Below are 19,858 nucleotides of genomic sequence, written 5' to 3' on the forward strand. Positions count from 1 at the left end.
GTGCTGTGGGGGGACCCCTTTAATCTTCTCACCCTGTGCCCCCCGCGTAGCCACAAGTCTCCAGGAAAAGAGCCCAAAAAGGAGAAGAGTTTGCAGCCCCCTCTCACCCCTCACTTTGGCTGAGAGCACCAGGTCTGGGATCCTCCTGGGACCAGGATGCTGGGTGCTAATGAGCAGCCTAACGAGGCTTGATGTGCTTTCTGCAGCGATGAAGCCATCGCACACAGCTGGGCCACCCACAGCAGTCCTGCCAGCGGCATCTCTGGCAGAGCAGGAGCAGGGTCCTGCTCCGGGTTTCTCTCCAATTGCCTGTTCCCATGAAAACCGCGGTAACTTCTGACCTTTGCAACTCCTCTCCTCGCTGTTGTAGCTGGACTACAAATGGTCGATGCCTCCCGAAATTGCAATGCCTCCCAAAATTGGAATGCCTTCCCAAATTGCAATGCCTTCCCAAATTGTGATGCCTCTCAAAATTGCAATGCCTTCCCAAATTGCAATGCCTCCCCAAATCACAAAGTGCATTCCCAAATCACAAAGTGCATTCCCAAATTGCAATGCCTCCCCAAATTGCAATGCCTTCCCAAATTGCAATGCCTCCCCAAATCACAAAGTGCATTCCCAAATTGCAATGCCTCCCCAAATTGCAATGTCTTTCCAAATTGCAATGCCTCCCCAAATCGCAAAGTGCATTCCCAAATCGCCAAATGCATTCCCAGATTGCAAAGCATTCCCAAACTGCAGGAGGAAAAAGAGGCTCGGCTCCAGCAACCTGATTCCCCAAGAAGCCAGAGGGCTGCAGCACCCCCGGGACCCACCAGCCCTGCACGGGGGCCGGCTCCAGGCCCCCGCAGCTCGCGGGAGACGGACACCCCGACCCCAGAGCTCTCGCCCGTCGTGCTCCTCCCCAGGGCTGGCTGTGTTTTGGGGGCGAGCGAAGGGCAGATGGGGAAACTGAGGCTCTGGAGGGGGACGACGAGCTTTGCTCCAGCTCTCAGCGTGCCTGGGACTCGAGAGCGCTTTGAGCGCTGGCAGAAATCAGACGGGTTTGGGTTTTTCTTTTCTTTTCCTGTTCTTTCTTCTCTACTTTAAAATAAAACAGACAAAATTTAATTACAGGCAGCTTTTATTCTTTATTTCTCGCCTCTCAATCTCCAAGGGCTTTTCTTTCTTTTTTCCCTCTTTCTTTCCCTTTCCAGGGTTAATTGCTTCCCCTCCAAAACGGGGCCAGCGAACAAAGGAAGGAGGAAGAAAGGACGCGGTGGGGATGGGGGGGGTTCGGGTCCGCAGCCTGGGGTGGCCAAGGCTGCTGGGGAAGGAGGTGGCCGTCCTTGTCCCCCTCCAGCTACCTGCCATTCGGACGGGGGACAGCGCTGGCGGCCTGGCTTCCAGCTCGTTTAAACGCTAAAAAACCTGAGGGAGGATAAATAACGGCGGATGGAGCTTTTATTCCTGCACACGGGGTTTAGCACGGGAATAAATCTCATTTTAGGCTGAGACGTCGTTTACCAGGGAGCACGATCGGGCGGTGGAGAGCTGCCACCCGCCCTCGGTCATCGCCCTGGCCCCACGTCCCATCCAGATGTTTTGCAGCTGGAAAGGTGTAAATACAGCCTTGGAGCAACGGGCACAACTGTCCCAGCCAGCAGCAGGAAAACACTTTTTTTGGGCAAAATGCAAAGCCGTTTTCACTCTGCAAGGCTGGACTGCATCTAGCAGCCATCGCAGCTACTTTCTTTTCCGAGCTGCCATCGCATGACAGCGTGTTTCCTTCCCTTCCCAGCAGGTCTTTTCCCAGTATATTTCCCTGCGGCTCTTTTCCCCGAGGACAGGACGGGGAGGGCTTTTTCCCAGGGGACAGGATGGGGAGGGCTTTTTCCCGGCTGGATTTCACGAGACGCGTTACCCCGCAGACCCTACAGCCGCGGCACGCGGTTCCAGCCGATTACTCCCGGCTCTATCAGAAAAGTAATCAAGTTTGCCCGGATGGATTTATTCCTTGCCAAAACCTCGGGCCGCTCGGAGCTGCTGAGTCTCCATTACCCCGGGGACATGTAATGATTTCTCCTCCTGGTATTAATTTTTTGTTCTTTTAGGCGAGCGCTTGGATTTATAGAGCAGAAATGTCATAGATCGCCTCTCCTTAAAAATAAAAGCAGTCTGCTGTGAGCTGCTGACAGGCGCCGTGGGGTCTGCCAGGACCCAGGGATCCCGGCCCGGCCGCCACGGAGAGCAAATTCGCTTCGGCTCTTGCTGCGGTCAGGAGCGAGGACATGCTGTGCACCAGCCCCAGCTCCCTGGGGGTCCATCCCTCACCTCCGTGGGGTCTCTTGGCCGGCCCTGCCCCCCCCCGGCATCGGCCGTCGTGAAACCCCCCCGAGGACGCCCAGCCCCAGCCTGTGTACGGGCCCCACAGCAGCTCTGCAGCCCCCTACCCGGCTCCGGGAAGGGTTTAACAAGCGGCAGCATGAAACTACACCCTCAGGGCCACGCGAACAGGCAGCTGGGCAGAGCAGAGACACCGTTACTGCCTCCTCTGAGAGGCTGCCCTGCGCGCTCAGCCCTCCTACGAGACATCAGAGAATCCACACCCGCATGCCCCTTCCCTAGGGACCGTCCTCCAGGATGCCCAAGGGAAGGCTCACAGGCCGGAGCCTTTTGGGGGGCTTTCCTGGCACCCATGGGTGCCCCAGGGAGGGGTCCTCCAGGAGCGACCCCCCTACCCACGGCGAGACCCCCGTGCACCGTCGGCGCAGACACCCGGCCGCCGCGCGGGTCCCCTCGCGCTTTATTTCTCAACACGTTCAAAGGCAGCAAGCGATTTCCAAGGCAGCATTAAGCGCTATTAGTGCATTAACCCCCCCTCGTTGCCGTCTATCATCCAAAAAACCCAAGCCTAAGCGCCCAAGCGAGCCCCCCCCTGCAGCCAGCGCCGGCCGCGGGCCCCGGGCCGGGTCACAGCCGGGAGATCTTCGGCAGGGACGGACTTTCGGGAAGCTTCTCCAGCCACTCCAGGAGGATCTTGTTCAGCTCCGCCGGCCTGGGAGGAAGGCGCAAAGCTTGCGTCAGAGGATGCCACCGCCTCGTCCCCGTCCCCCCCGCCGTCACCCGCGCCGGTACACGCGCGCACGGTACCTCTCCATCTGCGTCCAGTGCCCGCAGTCCTCGATGTGGCCCCGGCTCAGCTGCGGGATCTGCGGGGCGGCCGGCGAGGGCGGGGAGGTGGCACCTTGCCCCTTCCGACCTCCGCGTGCAGCCGGGGGGGCAAACGCCGCCCTCTCCCCCGTATCCAGCGTTATCCCCCCGGCTCTCATAGCGGCTGCAGGACTCGCTCCACCTCCGTGCCCCCGGGAAGAGCCCCAGGCGTGTTTCCACGGTGGGACAACCTCATCTCAGCTACTTAAGCGGGACCCACGGCCTGGGATGGCTCTGCCCAGGGCACCGTGACCAAGGAGATCCCACCAGGCACCGTCTCACCGCGGGGAGAATCCGTGCGCTTACCCACTCCTCCATGCCTTTGCTCATGCTGGGATGCAGGACGATATCCTTCCCGGCAGTGACCATCAGCGCCGGCACCGTGATCTGCAGGGGAGACAGGCGGCAACAGGCGAAAGGGAAGGGGGAGGCGGTGGATTTGCAAACACCCCTCCGCGCTCGGCGGCGTTCCGGGATCGGGAGGCTGTTTTCCCTCTCCAGGCCTCACTTCCCGCTGGATGGAGGGTGTTTCCAGAGCCTTTGGGAAGAGCCGCCCTGTCCCTAGCCCGGCATGTCTGGATGGAGGAGGGCACCTGGAGATGGAGTCCCACCTCCCATCCCGGCTCCCCTGGCCACCAGGATGGGGACCCCACGTTCCCGTCCCTCCCGCCCTGTCCTAACCCTAATCCCAGCTCCATCCGATCGGGGAAGGGGCTCGGCTCTGCCCCGGGGCGACGGCGAGCGGCAGGAGCGGTCCCTACCTTCCTGTCCTTGGCCGAGAGCGCCCAGCGCCAGTTGGGCCGCATGTTGCGGTACCAGTTCAGCGGTCCCCTGGGAACCGGGGAGAGCAGAAAAGGGAGAGGTGGAGGGAGCGAAGCTCTACGGAGACGGCGCAGCCGTCCGCGGGACCGACGCTCTCCCCTGCGACGGGCAAGCGGTGGAGCCTCTCCTTCGGAGGCGATTATACGGGAAAGGACGGATGCGCTTGGGGTCTCTTCCGCAGGGGAATCTCCCGCTGGGTCCGGCACCGTCCCGCCGCCAGCCGAGCTCTCACCTGAAGCCGGACTTTGTGAACTGCTGGACGTAGTACTGCAGCGCGGGGCCGCCGAGGATGCGGCTGGCGGGAGGGTTTTCCGGCAAGCCGACCAGCAGCCCTCCTGCGGCGAAAGGCAGAGGGCTGCCGGGACGGTGCGCTCGCGGGAGGAGGCAGCGCCGGGCCCCCTCTGCCCTCCCCTGCGCGGGGGGGAGCGGCTCGCGCCCTCACCTCGCTGCTGGACGCTGTGGAAGTTGGGCACGGAGGGCAGGCGGTCCTGCACGGAGAGGGGAAGCATCTCCGTTACGGGCACATCCCGAGATGTAAGAGCATCCGCGCTCAGCAGTCCCGCAGCTCCCGCAGGCCACGGAGCCGAGGAGCAGCCAAGCGGGAATCGCGGAACAAGCCCCGCCGGCGGCGAAGCGCTTGCCTGGCGGCCGCTGTTATTTTAAACTCCAAAGGTTTTCACCCCCAAGCGACACATTAACATTTCCAGCCTGAGCGGGAGGTTAATGAAGTGATCTGCAGTGATGCTGTCGGGGCGGAAGGGCAGCGGGAGCCCACGGGTGCTGCTGGCAGCACCTTCCAGGTTGTGCTGCGTGCTCCAAGTCCGGCGCAAAATCTGCTCCCGGAGGCGGACTGCACCGTTCCCGGTGTTCCTCCTCTGCCAACAGGGCAGCTCTGCGGAGGTCTCAGGGGTCCACACTCAGGTTTAGCTGAGAATCTCAGACAGGAGTGGGGCCTGTGCTGCCCATGAGGATATGTTCACTCTGGTCCCTACTGATGGCTGGCTAAATGCAGACTTTGCTGCCAACAGGCAGGTATCCCTGGGCCCACCAGCCAGGCTGGCTGCGGCCCAGCTGCGAAGCCCTGCTCTCCCAGCCGGGCCCGTCCACAATCTTTGGCCCTCGCCTCTCAGGCCAAAACTCAGGCCACAACCCCCGCACCGTCCCCGTCCCCAGCCCCACACCTACCTCCTGGCGGACGGAGCGGATCACGACCTTCATGGTCCTGCTGATGTCCTTCTCGAGCTCCGCCTCCGCGACGCCCTGCAAGAGAGGGACCGTCGCAGGAGACGCCAAAGCTCGCCCGGGCGCCCCGAGCCCGACCCAACCCCACTGCGAGGGCCAGATCCTGCACGGGGCTGTACGGCGGGGCCGCGCAGAGACCCCGGCCCTTGCCGAGGAGCGCACGACCCGGGCCGAGCAGACGGAGGCCGGGCGGAGGAGGCCCAGCCCGTAGCACCAGCCGGCTGCGCGGCAAGCCTGAAGCTCGGGAGCTTTGGGCGACCCACCGGCTCCTGGAAGTAGAACTGATAGTCGAAGGTGGGAATGCTTCTCATCTTCTCCACTATGTCCACGTCGGGGTCCGCGGGCCGGTAAGGGGTGTTCAGCGAAGCCACGGCTCTAGGACGCGAGGGGAAGAGGGGTGAGATCAGCAGAGCAGCCCGGCCGCGCGCGGGGGTCCGGGGTGCCCAGCTCCGCGGGGTTTGGGGCAAAACAACGCGTTATGGAAAACGGGGATTTGGGCCTCTGCAGCTTATTGAGCCTGGGGGCTTCTCGGCTCCGCTTCTTGCCCATTGCCACCACCGTGGTGGCCACCGCGCCGGGCAGCTCGGTCCTTCCCGGTTACACTAGATGACAACCGGCGTCCTGAACGCGATGGCAAAGCCTCGGAGGGCTGGGATTAGGGGACGGACAGACGGACGGACCCACCTCACTCTCTCGGGGTAGAAGAGAGCCATGTTCCACACGAGGAAGCCTCCCCAGTCGTGGCCGATGAGCACGGCCTGGGCGATGCCCTGCCGGGGCGAGAGAGAGGTGGTGGGAGCTTGTCTCCTCCTGAAGCAGCAAACTATTGCTTTTTTCCAAGAAACAACTGGTTTCCGATGATCAATTAAGCGTTTTAAGCCCCTGGGGCCGCATCCTGCACCCGGCGCCTCCTGCGCCCGTCCGAGCACCGAGGTCCCGCACCTTCCTTCCTTTCTGTCTGACCGCTTTGGGCATCTCCAAATAAACTCAGTTAAACTCCAGCATCTGCCCCACCAGCCGCTTTCTGCTCCGGAGCCGGTTGTGGCTCTGACGACGGGAGGGTCTCGACCAAAACCAGCCTGGTGGGACGCTCAGTCCAGCCACACCGAGGAGGGGCACAGCAAAAGCCTGAGATGTCCCTTCTCCAAGTCCAGGAGAACCTGTTTGTGGCACGCTGAGGTCACGTAGGTGCTCAAGACACGTCCCAAATCGGGGCCATCACCTTGGTCTGCATCGCTAGTGCTGGTCCTTCAGGGAGGAGGTCAGGAGCTGCTGCCACCGAGACTGTCCTCGCGCCCGCAGAGGAGCCCAACCTCACCGTGCCCAGGGCTGTACCCGTCCCCAGAGGTCCCCCACATCTCAAAAGACCAGGCAAAGAGAAGACGTGGGCACCTGCCCCAGGGCAGGGGTGTCCCCCCTCACACCACGAGCTCTCGCCCGCCTGCCTGGGGCCACCTGGGCTCCTCCAAGCCAGGGCTGCCCCCGCCTGCTCTCCCCACTCCCGTGGGGAGACGGTACCCAAAATTCGCGCGTCCACACCCCATGGAAGCCAGGCGCCCATCCCTCGGGAGGTGGGATCGACCCTCCTGCCCTCGCTCCCCCCGGCAGCCCCGCGCCGCAGCCGCTCGCTCGCGTTCGCGCGCCAGCGGTCCCTGCTCGGTGACATTTGAAGGCTCCGCTCCGGCGCAAATATCAGCTGCAGCCACCCAAAAGGCGACGGAGGGCTGGGAGACCTCGGGCAGGGAAGAGCAGGCAGGAGGAGCCAAGCCCCGGTCTCCAGCGGCGGGATGGAGAGGTCGGACTGGCTGCTGGATGCAGGACTGAGCCCTGGACACGTGCACAGCTGGGACACCGCATTTCCAACCCGGATGCCGACTTTAGGAGATGGGGCAGAGAAAACCGAGGCAGTCCAGCCAACAAGGCAAGGATGCGCCTCGCACGGGTCGCAGCATCCCGTCTCCTCACCTTCTCCAGGGGAAAAGCAAGACAGGGCTTGACTACATGGCCCCAGCATCTAACGGGGCGAGAAAGCCCGGTACCAAAGAGAGGTTTAAATCTTTAACCTTGCACAGAGCGGTGCTACGAGAGCAGATATAGAAACAAAACCCGGGCAGACTCAACTAGGAGCGAAGCACCCGCTTGGAGGGAGGTTGAAGTCATCACTAAGAGCAACCAAGGGGGAAAGCCCCAAAGCAAGCACCGCTCTTGGAGCCATCTCGGATGTGCTGCTCCGCTGCCCAGCTCCCTCTCGCCGGCCAGACGGGCTCTGAAGAGCCGTATCCGAACTGCACTGACCCCCTTCTGCTCCACGCGACGGCACAGCGCCTGTTCTCCCACCTAAAAAATCATCATGGAAGAACCACCCAGTGCCTTCAGGCTCAACCCGGAGCCAACGGAGAGGCTTTGGAGAGCTCTGCCCTCCCGTGCTGGACGCCTGCCCCAGGGGGGACCTCTCCACGAGCAGCATCGGTACCCAAACCGCAATGTCCAAGAAGGAGCCCAGGGAGACACGTGAGCCCCGGGGCTCTTTTCCCTTGCCGACGGGGCAGGATGAGGCCACAGAGTGGGCGTCAGGCCGGTCCCAACGGGAAGCAAGCAGCATTTTTGCTGTCAGGATAACCGGGCAGCGGAGCCCCAGACTACCCATCTCAGACCCATCTGCCACCAACGGGCACCGTTCTTCTTTTCTACTAAGTCAGAGTTTCCGAGCAAAATCCTTTCGAACCAGCCTCACGCTGAACCGGTGCCTTTTGAAGATGCAATGCCAGCTATGCCTGTTTTCGCAGGGCCCCTCCCACGCGCTTGAAAACATTTCATAAATCCCATTACCGCTTTGCTAAGGCCACCAAAACTCTGTTTCCAACCACAAGCAGCGAGGAGGGCGGGAAGCGCAGCTCCGATGTCAGTACAGAAAGAACAACAGCGTTTGAACAAGGAGCTCTTGCAAAATCGGGTTCTGAGAGTTATTATTATTTTTTTTTTTTAAGAGTAGCAGAGTGTTTTCCATCTTTAAGAGCTGGACTCCTTCCCTCGGAAGCCATTTCGCGACGCAGCAAGGAAAAAGCCCTGCAGACCTTGGCGTTTGCTGGCATCCCCCCCCCCCCCCGCGCGCACTTTGTCTTTGCAGAGACGCAGAGATCAATCCGGCCCTAACGACGCCGTCGAGGCCGGGGAGGGGGCGGCGGGAGGATGCCGGGCGCGAGGAGGTGGCGGTTTGCTGACCTTGTCATCTGCCTCGCTGCACAAGGGCCCCATTCGTCAGGGGTCGGCGAGAGGGGACGGGCGCGGGGGAAAAAAAAGCGGCACGGGAGATTTAAAGCCCCACTGAAAGATGGTGCGGGGGGGCCGAGCATCCTGCTTTGCATGGGGCCGAGCGCTCCAGAAGAGCTGCTGGCACATTTTCCTAGCATTCGGCAGCAAAGGGCATCACGAGAAGCCACCAGCCTCCACCGAGCCCGGGTAATACGGATTTTATTTAAGCCACCACCTCCCAGGCCAGGACGGGGGACACCACCGGGTGCCACATCCCAGGGAGCAGCGGAGGCTTGCGGAAAGGTGGTGGCTTGCAAACACCCCCGACGCCCCGGCAGCATCACTGCCCAGGGGAAACGGGGTGCAAACGTCACCCATCGCGGGTCAAGGCGCTGAACGGCGACGTGGTTTCAGTCCTGCACCCCAGAGCTGAACGGCCAGGCTGGGCGGAGGCTCGGGCGCGTTCCTGCTCCGGTCCAGCGCTGGGAAGCAGGGAGCAATGAAGCCACCTGGCTCCGGTCCATGCCACCGTGAGCTGGGACGTCACGGCAGCTAGGGACACCTCCGAGGCTCAGGTTAACCTTGAATGTGGTATGATGGACAGACCGACAGGGTCAGCAGCCAGGGCAGAGCCTGGTCACGCACCCAGGAGCATCCCGTGGAGAGGGAGAAGAGCAAATTCCCACCCGGAGCGTCGCAGCCTCCAGCGGAGGGATTCACCCCGGCCACCCCCTTCGCAGGGCACATCTGGCAGCAAACGCAGAGGCCACCCCGTCTGCACCAGGTCCTGTCGCCGCAAGTCCCCACGGGGGCCGCGGGCTCGGGGAGGGCAGGGGGACCGAGGGCAACACACGCTTGCGACGAGGGTCCCGCTCCCGGGACGCCACTGACGGCGTGTCCCGTCGAACCTCACATCTTCCCTGCACAGGTCACGTCTGCGCTTCGCCCTCTTCGCCAGCCCCTGGGAACCAGCCCTGCCTTGGTGAATTAAAAACCAGAGCCCCAGGAGCCACGTGCACTCACCGCAGTCTCGAAACGATGCAAGGATAATTGCTGGGGGAAGAGCGAGGAGACCGAGATCGTCATCTCCGTCTCTCATGCAAATGCAGCTCTGCGGCCTTCAACAGAGGGTGTAGCAGACACTGCACCGACACCAGATTTGATCTTCGCCGAGAGGCAGAATTAATGCACGCATCCATCCCAGCTGCTCTGCAAGCCACTTGGGAGCTGCCTTTTGTACAACCGTGATTTCAAAGGGGATGAGAGACGCGACAGAGAGCTGCACAGATCACCGGGGCCGTGTTTGCCTTGCAACTCCCATTGCCACGGCTCGGGACAACGATCCCGTGGAGGAAGGCACATGCACAACAACGCAACCAGCTCACAGCACAGTCAATGCACAACAGCCAGGTATCTGTCTAAGAGCAGAAGAGCTTTTCTGTCTCCATGCACTGCCAGGAAACTCCTACCCAATTTTGTTCAAGAGAAATGCAAAAGAAAGGAAAAAAATCCCACTACACAAACTGGGAGTTACTGGCTCAGCGTCCCCTTCTCTCTTCCCTGATGCTGCAAATATCTTGCTCGGTTTAACTACCGAGCTATAAACCGAGCCAGCTGATTTCCCTGTCCTCAGCATGGGCAGGAGGTCCTTCAGGAGGCATCCCAGTGCAGGACCTAACGCAGGCTCTCCATAAGGACACCTAGTGTGGTTCTCACCATGGACCTCGGGTTGTAGGAATACCCCCACTCCAAAAACATCCCAACCATGGCCAACGGAAAGCCAGGGCTTCGCTCCCTTCACAGCTGCCAGATACCAAAGCCCTCCCAGCTGGAGGACCTCTAGCTGGGGTCCTCTGCGCACGCCTGTGTCCACATTACAGGTACACAGTTCTTGTTGCATTTTGGCTTTAAAAACGTGAGTTGACAAAGATGCATACTAGGACTTAAGTACCCGCACTGGTGCTACAGCTGTGGTTACATCAAGGTTTTTGACCAGAGCTCCCACAAAATCTCTGCCACGTGCCGAATCAGAGAGCTTAGGAGCATCTCCGCCAACGTCAGACCCCGGCTACACCCACGTGGCAAGGAGAGCAGGGGGGCACCACCCGGACGGGATCCAGGAGGGAAGCGAAGGAGAGCAGCGAGCATCTGCTTTCCACTTCCTCCTGCCCCGAGCGCTGCCAGGTCACTGATTAAAGCAGCCAATTTGCAGGAGCAGTGCTTCATTAGCTGCTGTAAGAGCAGGCGGGCGGAGACGCGCACCCAAACCTTGGCAGGAGGGAAGGACGGATCGCAGGGGATTCCTCACCAGTTTGTCCAGGAAAACTGCCAGATCCTGTGCAAAGGAGAAGAGAGAAAGTGTCAGATGTCTTCCCCAGGGCCGTGCCCTAACGTTGCCTTTGCTGCATGCCCAGATCCGGGATACCCACGCTGTGGGGCAACCAGAACAGCACTTGCTCTGCTGCCTGGGCTAGGTGAATCACCCGGCCGAGGGATGAGAGCAGCCCAAAGACTTCCCCTGTCTCCCCCGCCTTCCCCCAAAGCTTTCCCACCGCTCCCCGGGATGCACGCTCCAAGCCTTCACTCCGGGACCCCAGCCAGAGTCTCCCAACATGCACCAGTTCATTTTGGCCGTGTCGTTCTGCTACGGCTCCTCACCTGGCATATCTTCTCCTGGGAGTATTCTTCTATGTCTGCAAGAAAGATGTAATTTGCATCATTTTAACATTCATGTATTTCTAAGGAGGCTAAAACTGCCGGATTGCTCTCATCGTCTCCCGCTGCCCCAGTCGCACCTAAGGCAACATCCAGCCCTTAGATAAGCGGAGGATGTCGGTGGAAGCGCCCAACTCTCCCACGTTTCCAGCGAGCACACGCTATCCAACTCGCTCAAGCTGCAGAGATTTGAGTGATCGCACTGATGCGAGCAAACACAAGGAGGCAAATCTGCCCCGGCTGAAGTAAAGCCTTCTGCAAGCAGGACGGAGAGGAGAGAAGCAGCAGCTTGACGGAGGTGGCTCCCCAAGCACGTGGCCACGGGGCAAGCCGCTCGCAAGGTCAGCCTGCGACCAGGGCACTCAGCTGCTCCTCGTGGTCCGGTGCCGTCTTGCTGGAGCAAAAGTAGATGCTGGCAATAGCCACGGGGCTAGAGACAGCCCCAGGCTCTGGGGACAACCCCTGGAAATGACCGTCGTGCACAAGAGACCTCGTTTGCCAGGCTCTTGGGGAAAGCCGAGGGGAATCGGGCACTTCAGCCAGTGCCACCCGCTATCTCCTGGCAAGCCTGGCCTGATGTCTGCTCCCAGCAGCACCACGGAGCTAAAGAAAGAGCAATCTGCTAACGAGGACGGCTGAGCCGCCGGCAAAAGGGCTTTAAGCAGCCGCCCACGCCGCTGTTCAGCGCTGACATTTCTCACTGATGTTCACTGCCCGAGCGACGCGCGAGTGCCCCGAAGCCAGAAGAGCCGCTTGAACAAAAGCAATCCGCCGCGTGTGACTCGGATATTACATGACGGCGCGGTTTCGAGCCTGCGGCAAAGCCCGGCTGGTGCTCGCAGCCTCCAGAGCTGGAGTCGCAAGCGGACTCTCGACTGCTGGGTCAGAGCCGCACGAAAGCCCCAAGCAAAGCAGGAGGGGAGGAGGCTGCAGAAGAAAACAAGCCATGGGGAGGCAGACGTGCAAGGGACGGCGCCGGTCGGCATCGCCGTGACCCCTCCTGGCTCCGAGCAGGGGATGATGCCGGGTGTCTCGCCCGCATCCCGACCCAGTGGGGAAGCTGCTCAGCTGCTCCCTGGATGCACCCAAGGCAGGAGAGCGACTGCCCGAATTAATTCCCTTCAAAGCAGGAGAGGACAAGACCCCGAGAGGTGTGGAGGCAGCAAGCACACCTCAGTGCTGGGTTAGCAAAGGGGCTCAGAAGTTCACAGCAAAGCTTTGCAATCTGCTCAGAACAGAAAACCGGGTCACCCCATTCACCTCACCAAAACGAAGCATATTGCAGTACGTTACATTGATCTAAACGCCCTGGATTTTCAAGAAGACTCAGTGATCTCCCCTGCAAAGCTCCTGCCCGTCCCCCACCTCCAGTCACCCTGGACATCTCCCTGTTCACCCCGGCCGCATAACCACCAGCTATGGCCCCGTCCTGCACCAGGATTGAGAGACCTGGGGAAGATCTTCCCACCCTTCTCCTTCCCCGGTGGGGACACCCCAGAGACGGCAGGAGACCCAGCTCACCCGGCGGAGCCGTGGAGTCTCCGTAGCCCTTCATCTCCAAAGCGATGACCCGGAAGCCAGCATCAGCCAAAGCGGGGATCTAGGAAAGCAACGCGCACCTTCAGCAAACGCAACCCCCAAGGACTTCCCTCCCGCCTTGAGCCACACTGGTCCACCTAACAGTGTGCTGGTAACGCCCATTACAGATGTCCTCTAAAGGGTTTTAAGCCCAAACGTGGGCTGGTGAGGATGTAGTACGGGGATGAATAAGCCAGGGCTGCATCCCGTGTCCTTCAAAGCTCAAGCCAGGCTGGAGGAGCAGCCCAGGAAAACCCAGGGCTGCACGGGAGCATCGGCTGCGCGGCACCAGTCCTCTCCCTCGCAGAGCATCACGGTGCCCATTTCTCGAGAGAAGCCGGCACGCCAGAGGATCAAGCTCAGCCCCTTCCTTAAGACTTCTCGAAGCAGAAATAAGTGGGGCTGGCATGGGGAGCGTGCTACTAACGCCACAAGATCTACCTGTGTGTCAAAACAACCCCCGTGTGTGACTCCGTGCAAGCAGAAGCCCCCAGGCCTGCCCCTCTTCCAGGACCTGGTAGCTGCTCTCAGCCTGGCAGTAACTGCGCTGACAGCGAGTTACCCAAAGCAAAAGATGGAAGTGAGCAGCAGAGGGATGAGAAGCCCGTTGCCCCGTGCAAGGTCGGCCATCCCCTTCCTCCCACCCATCGCCGCTCCGGGATGTGCACTCGCCCCTTACCTGGTACCTCCAGGAGAGCCAGGATTCAGGGAAGCCGTGACAGAGGCACACAACGGGGCCGTGCCCCATCTCCACGAAGTGCAGCTGGACCCCGGGCTGGAGAGGGCACAGAGATCCCTCACCAGCAGCACACAGCTCAGCTTAATCCCACACTCCGCACCCACCACCCGCACACGGCTCACCAACAAAGCTTGGGAGCCCGTGACCTGGTTTTTCCTGCCTCCCCTGAGCCACACCAGCAGATTTTGGCACCGGGGAGATGGGGAACATCTGAACGATCAGGTGGCTCTGCTCAACCCCTCCGGGAGCAGCTCGGGTTAAGACAGAAGATCGTGCATGAGGGTAGACAACCCGATAGCACTTTAGACCAACTCCTGCTGGAGTAGCCTTGCTTGGGACCCAGCATCCTCCCCTTCACGTCCAGCTCCTTCACCCCTCGCTCTCCAGAGCGCTCGAGCCTCCCAGCACCAAGGCAGCTCCCTCCACCCTACCCTGATCGGCACATATCCATGGCTTATGTTGACCGGATCACAGGCCGTCGGCAGCGTCTCTTCTTGGCCCAGAAGCTACGGGGCAAAGAAAGCAAGCTGATTTCCAGGGCAAACGTTGGGCCTGCTCTGGAGCACAGCAACCGCACGGTATTTGCACTGGGGTAGGATTTCTCTGCCTCTCTGCCTGCTCGGCCAGCCCTGCTTCCGTTGGGATGCCTCCACCTTTGCGATGGATGTGACCCAGCAGGTCCAGGCCATCGCTTGCACGTAGGACGAGGTTACCAGGGTTCTGGCAGTATTTGCTAGAGTTTGCAGCTGAGCTCGGAGTCCCAATCCCATCGGCTTTGAAGGCCACAGAGGACCGGTGCCTATCTGAAGGTCCGGCATCAGCACCTCCACATCATGGCAAGACCCAGAAGCCCAATCACGAGGCTGGGCTGCCTCACCTTACGCACGGCCGCAACCAACCAAAGACCTCCCAGGACAGCAGCAAAGCAGAAAACAAGAAACAACGAGCAGAGACGCGGGGCAGATGGCAGGGAGCCCTAGATAGCAGCCGCAGCATCGGTCAGCAATAAGCCTCATGTGGCTGCCGCGTGCTCCCAGGCACCGAAGCGCCGGAGCTCCTGGAAACGCTGCACAGGGGTAACAGCCCACACGTGCGCTGCACTTTGCATTTCAGCGACGTGGTGGTGGTTTGCAAGCAGCACGTGGTTTTATGCTGTGTTTGTGTTTTATCTCCCTGGTCCGTCCAGGAGCAGTGAGACCAAAGGTTGCGGAGCAGCAGTGCCGAGCCGCAGCCGGCAGGCAGGGAAACCGGGAGAGCTGTTAGGTGCAGAGAGCTCTGGGCAGAGATGGGAGTGACACTGCAGACGCAGGAGAAAGCTGCATCCAGGCCAAGCGGAGTCAAACAGACCGCTATTAGGAAAGCGCTCGGGGACATCACAGCCAGTCCTGCCTGGAGCCAGGCAGAGCACCGCTCCGGGGTCCATCTCGCAGCACATCGCTGCACTCGCTGCCTTCCCCAGCCCTGCTTCTTCTTCCCACCAGCTTTTAAAATCCACGGCTCCACCTCTCATCCTCGGGTGTCCACACCAGATCCCAGAGCGGGGCAATTCAAACAGCTCCGACCACGAACCTGCTCTGGGGTGATCACAGCTGCTATGATATACTTAGAGCCCTTCCATACCGAGACAAGCTCCGCTACGCTGCAGCAAGTTTGGAGGCAAGGCCACGTTTACAGAAGGACTTGCCCAGTTCCTCACCTTTCCCCTGAGCTACGGCCATGCAAAGGTACTCAAAACCTCCAACCCGATGAGGCAGAATCTCAGGTCTTTGCTCCCGGCTTTGGAGAAGGGAAGCTAGATGCTGTGCTGGGAACGGGACGCAGGCGGAGGGGCACCCGCAGGCACAGAGCACCCATCCTCAGGGGAGCAGGGCACCCATCCCCGCTACCTGCCTGGACTCCAGAGAGCTCCTGCAGTTGCTTCAGGGCGGTCTCCGTGTCCCTCACGAGGATGGTGGCCATGCCCATTTGCTGGGCCGGCTTCAAGTTCTCACCGATGTCATCCAGGAAGATCACCTGCAGTTAAGCCAGGGAGAAGCGGGGCCAGCAGCCCCGGGAAGAGCTGCAGCTCGTTTTCACCAGGACATTTCAACAGGGATTAAAGGCTTTGGGTGACGACTTCCCCTGCTCGAGAGACTCCCCCGTGCCGTTTTTAGGGCAGGTGGCTGGGGACCGTTCACAGGGGGGGAGAGAAAGCCGGGCACCCGTTGGGGCGCACACCCAGACCCCCTTCCCGAAACCCCCGGCGCTGCCGGGATGAGCGGTGGCGGTACCTCCTGCGGCTGCGCCTGCAGCACCTCCAGCGCGTGCCTGTACATTCCCGGCTCCGGCTTCTGCATCCCGACGCGGCACGACTCGATCACCAGGTCGAAATGTCTCCGCAGGACGTTCATCAGGGCGGCCGTGAAGAGCCTCCCGGCGCTGTCATCAACCCAGCTATTTGTGAAGACGCAGGTCTTAAATCCTAGGGGAAGGCAGAGCATTTAGCAGGCGGGTGGGCTATTAATAGCGGGAGGGTTTGGGAGAAACCTCGCTCCTTTTCCCACTTGGGCTCTCGCTTGGACCCTGACACCGCGGCGGGCAAAGCAGCGAGGATGCCCAGCACGAGCCAAGAGCACCCCAACACCCAAACAACCTCCAGCCCCCAGGAGCATCAAACTCCCTCCGGTCCTGCCGCAGGGGCAGGTCCGCCTGTCCGGCCTCTCCGATTTTAGCAACGGAGCTGGGAAAAATCAGCAAGACTCGAGATGCTGATGCAAATCAGAAGTTTCACGTGAATTGCAAGGCGGATCTTTTTTGCTTTTGCAGGTGGCTGTTGAGCTTATTCCCAATTTGCTCTTCTAGGAAAGCAAGACTCGACCTTCCCAGCACGGGCAGGACACGATGCAGAGCTCGGGCACGTCGAGGAGCCCCGGGCTGAGCCCGAGCTGACGAACTCGCCTCCCTTCCTCCGCAGCTGTGTTATCTGTTAGTCAATGCTGTCCGGTGGGATTCGGAGCGTGGCAAATAGCTACAACGTTTTGCTAATTGCTGGCTCGGTGACAACACGCCTGATTTATTTGCTACCAGTGCTCGGAATATGTAATTAGTCGGACGCTGCGAAGTAACATCGGGAAAGCGCTTTGACGATGAGACGCGCTGACGGAGCAGCGAGCCCCGTAATGTCACCGTTCGGCACGGCATCAGCCGGGAAGCGAGCGCCGTGGGAATCGGCAGCGTGCCGGGGCCCCGGTCCCGCCGGGACCAAGCTGCGGGAGTGCTCCGGGCACCGGGCAGCCGTCAGGTTCAGCGTGGGGACTATGGGGAACCACCAAGGTGGACCATGGTGGGATCCTCGGTGGCAGCGGTTGTGCCCAGGAGGGGAGAAGCCGCCGTTCAGCATCCTTTTCCCCAAACCGCGCCGGGCACCCACCGTTCCTCCGGAGCACCGCGGCGGCCTGCAGGAGCGGCGTGTTGAGCTTCCCGTCGGCTGCCATGCTCTCGAAGGCCCGGGCGATGGAGAAGGTCTCCGGCAGCGGGACCGCCGAGGCGGCGGCGTGCTTCCTGCAGCCCTCTTCCACCTCCGAGAACAGCTTGGAAACACACAGAGAGTCACTCGAATGAGGAGAGCGACCCTAAAACAACGCGGCTTCCCAAGGGGCCGAGTCGGAGCTGCCCGAGCCCCATCCAAGACGCGGGTGATGCTCACGAGGCCTCACCTGGGACAAGCTGATCTGCCCCCTCATCACCTTGGCGTGCGGACTCTCGCTGCCGCCGTCGAGCATCACCTTTTGCAAGAAGTTCCTAGAAAAAGGGAAAAAGAGGTTGGCCGGGGGGCTGCCGCTGCCCCGGGGGCACCGCACCGGCGCGCGAAGCTCACGCACCAGCACAGAGGCGGCCAACAGCTCCGGAGAAAGCAGAAACCTCACCTAATTTTTCCCTGTCAACACCGCTTTGCTCCCTTTGCCTTTTATCAGGGATTTTCCATCGGGAAGCCAGCAGCGGCAGCTGTGAACAGGCGCAGTGCGACTCCGAGATGCCTTAAGCACGAGCACGACTCCTGCCCACGCTTTGGTGCCCACTTTCTGGTGGGTCTCACCCACCTTCTGGTGTGACGGAGCCCATGAGCCAGGAGGGAGGGGACCTCCTCCTGGATGCAGGCATGGGTTTGTGGTCCCACACCTGTGAGTCAGCCCTTAAAATGCTGTTATTTAAATAGATATTTAACAACCTATTAGTTGGAGCGCTACCTTTCCTCTCTAGCTCCGTGCATCAGGGCTGGGTGTCCCACCGGCAGCATAAGTCAATCCCGCTCCCTGCTTCGTTATAAGGGATCAGAGCATCACTTCGTTAAAGAAACGGGAGATACTTGTCTCAGCTCTGTCCATTTATTTCCCGTGGCAGCTCAATTACTTTGCCCTGCAGAAGCCTCTCAAATACACAAACAGCGAGATTTGCCAGGAAAAAAAAATGCGAGGAGCAAGGTATTTTGTAGGCTCCAGCTAAGGGAAAATAATTCACCCTATCAGAGGATCACAGAAAGCATTCCCCGGCAGCAATAAAACACGATTATAGTCACTGGCTTTAGGACAAAGTACTCCACCAAGTCGACAGAAGCGCAACTCATTTAAAAATAAAGTGGCTTTATGTGTTCCAACAAGATTGTTGCCGCCTTTTTTATAATGTGAAGCAGAAAGTGTTTTATTGCCTGATAATCTATGAATTTATTGCTCCATCCGCTCCGCATCCTCCTTTTTTTTCCCCTCCCTGCCCAGCTCTGTGCAAAGTCACCCACGCCGGCCGCGTCGGAGCAGCGGGTGCAAAGTGTCCCCGGGGCGAATCCGGGGATCGCTGCATCCCGAGGCGTGAGCGAGCCGGGAATACCGCTGCCCGGATGCATCAGGACTCAATGAGCTCCTGAACATGGGTCAAACAGGCTGCATTTCCCAAAACCCCCCCGCAGCCGGCCAGGGAGGTGCGTTAGGGAGCGATGCCCCCAAATCCCGGCTGTTCAGGGGAAGGGAGCGAACGTGGGGAGGGAGGAGGGTCCCCAGTGTCACCCCCCACGTCCCAGGGGGCTGGGGATGCTTCGGGCCACCATGTGCTGGTACCTGGTGAAGGGCCAGTGGGGGCCCCCGGAGGGGATGGGGGACCCCCAGGCTGTACCCCAAGCCCCTGCCATGGACCCCCAACCTAGGTGCCTGATCCAGGACTGGAGACCCCCAAATCTGCACCCCACATCCAGGCCCAGAGACCCTGACCTGCACCCCACATCCAGGCCCGGAGACCCCACAACTGCACCCCACATCCAGGACTGGACCCTCCACAACTGCACCCCACATCCAGGACTTGACCCCCACAAATCTGCACCCCACACCCAGGCCTGGAGACCCCCAAATCTGCACCCCACATCCAGGACTGGACCCCCCCCAAACCTGCACCCCACATCTTGGCCTGGAGATCCCAACCTGCACCCCACATCCAGACCTGGACTCCCCAAATCTGCACCCCACTTCCAAGACTTGACCCCCACAAACCTGCACCCCACATCCAGGCCTGGAGACCCCAAATCTGCACCCCACATCCAGGCCTGGACCCCCCAAATCTGCACCCCACATCCAGGCCTAGAGACCCTGACCTTCACCCCACATCCAGCCCTGGACCCCCCAAATCTGCACCCCACATACAGCCCTGGACCCCCCCCCAAACTCAGGTCAGGGACCTCCAACCTGCTCCCCAGATCTGGTCCTGGACCCCCCAACCTGCCCCCCAGACCCAGGCCGGGACCCAAAGCCGACACCCCCGACCCCAACCCGGGCTCCCTGCTCCCCCCCCCGGGGGGTCTCTGCCCCCTTCCCCGTCCCAGCCCTGCAGCGCGGCGCGGGCGGGCGCCGCACACACAGCATTGCCGCCTCGTCCCCACGGGTCTCCGGCGGGACTGCGACCAGCGGCAGCGCGGGCGGGCGGGCGGGCGAGCGAAAGAGGTGCCGCTGCGCCCGGGCCGGGCCGGGCCGGGCCGGGCCGTACCTGGGCAGGGCGGAATCCCGCTCGAGGGAGCCCAGGAAGTGCTGCAGGCCGGGCCCGAAGAGCACGCCGCCCAGGTCGAACAGCACGGCCCGCCGCGCCATGGCCGCCCGCACCGACACCGACACCGGGCCTCGAACCGGCGGCCCCAGGTAGCCGCCGCCGCCAGGGTCCCTCCGCCGCGCGCGGGCCCCGCCCCCAGGGGGCGGAGGGACACGCCCCCCAGGGGTAGGCCACGCCCCCCTGCGAGGATGCCGCCGCCCTGGGTCCTAGAGCCGTTCCCCTCCGCTGCCCTTCGCAGGGGACCCCCCCCCCCCC

The 19,858-nt window shown here is 61.1% G+C and overlaps 1 protein-coding gene across 1 annotated transcript; it reads right to left on the reverse strand.

The window, feature by feature from the left end:
- Nucleotides 1-2,768: 2,768 nt before the first annotated feature.
- On the reverse strand, nt 2,769-19,728 carry EPHX2 (epoxide hydrolase 2). The gene is made up of 19 exons (XM_026116572.2): nt 19,544-19,728; nt 17,236-17,320; nt 16,950-17,109; nt 15,811-16,001; nt 15,431-15,553; nt 13,972-14,046; nt 13,481-13,576; nt 12,745-12,823; nt 11,167-11,201; nt 10,817-10,843; nt 5,941-6,026; nt 5,520-5,631; nt 5,200-5,274; nt 4,457-4,502; nt 4,247-4,349; nt 3,954-4,023; nt 3,499-3,579; nt 3,133-3,191; nt 2,769-3,037 (listed from the first exon to the last, which is right to left on the reverse strand). Exons 1-19 carry the CDS (start codon nt 19,642-19,644, stop codon nt 2,953-2,955), a joined length of 1,689 nt encoding a protein of 562 aa, XP_025972357.1. The 5' UTR covers nt 19,645-19,728; the 3' UTR covers nt 2,769-2,952.
- Nucleotides 19,729-19,858: the final 130 nt, after the last annotated feature.

Source organism: Dromaius novaehollandiae, chromosome 3 (assembly GCF_036370855.1).
Source record: "Dromaius novaehollandiae isolate bDroNov1 chromosome 3, bDroNov1.hap1, whole genome shotgun sequence".
In the NCBI taxonomy this organism is placed as follows: domain Eukaryota; kingdom Metazoa; phylum Chordata; class Aves; order Casuariiformes; family Dromaiidae; genus Dromaius; species Dromaius novaehollandiae.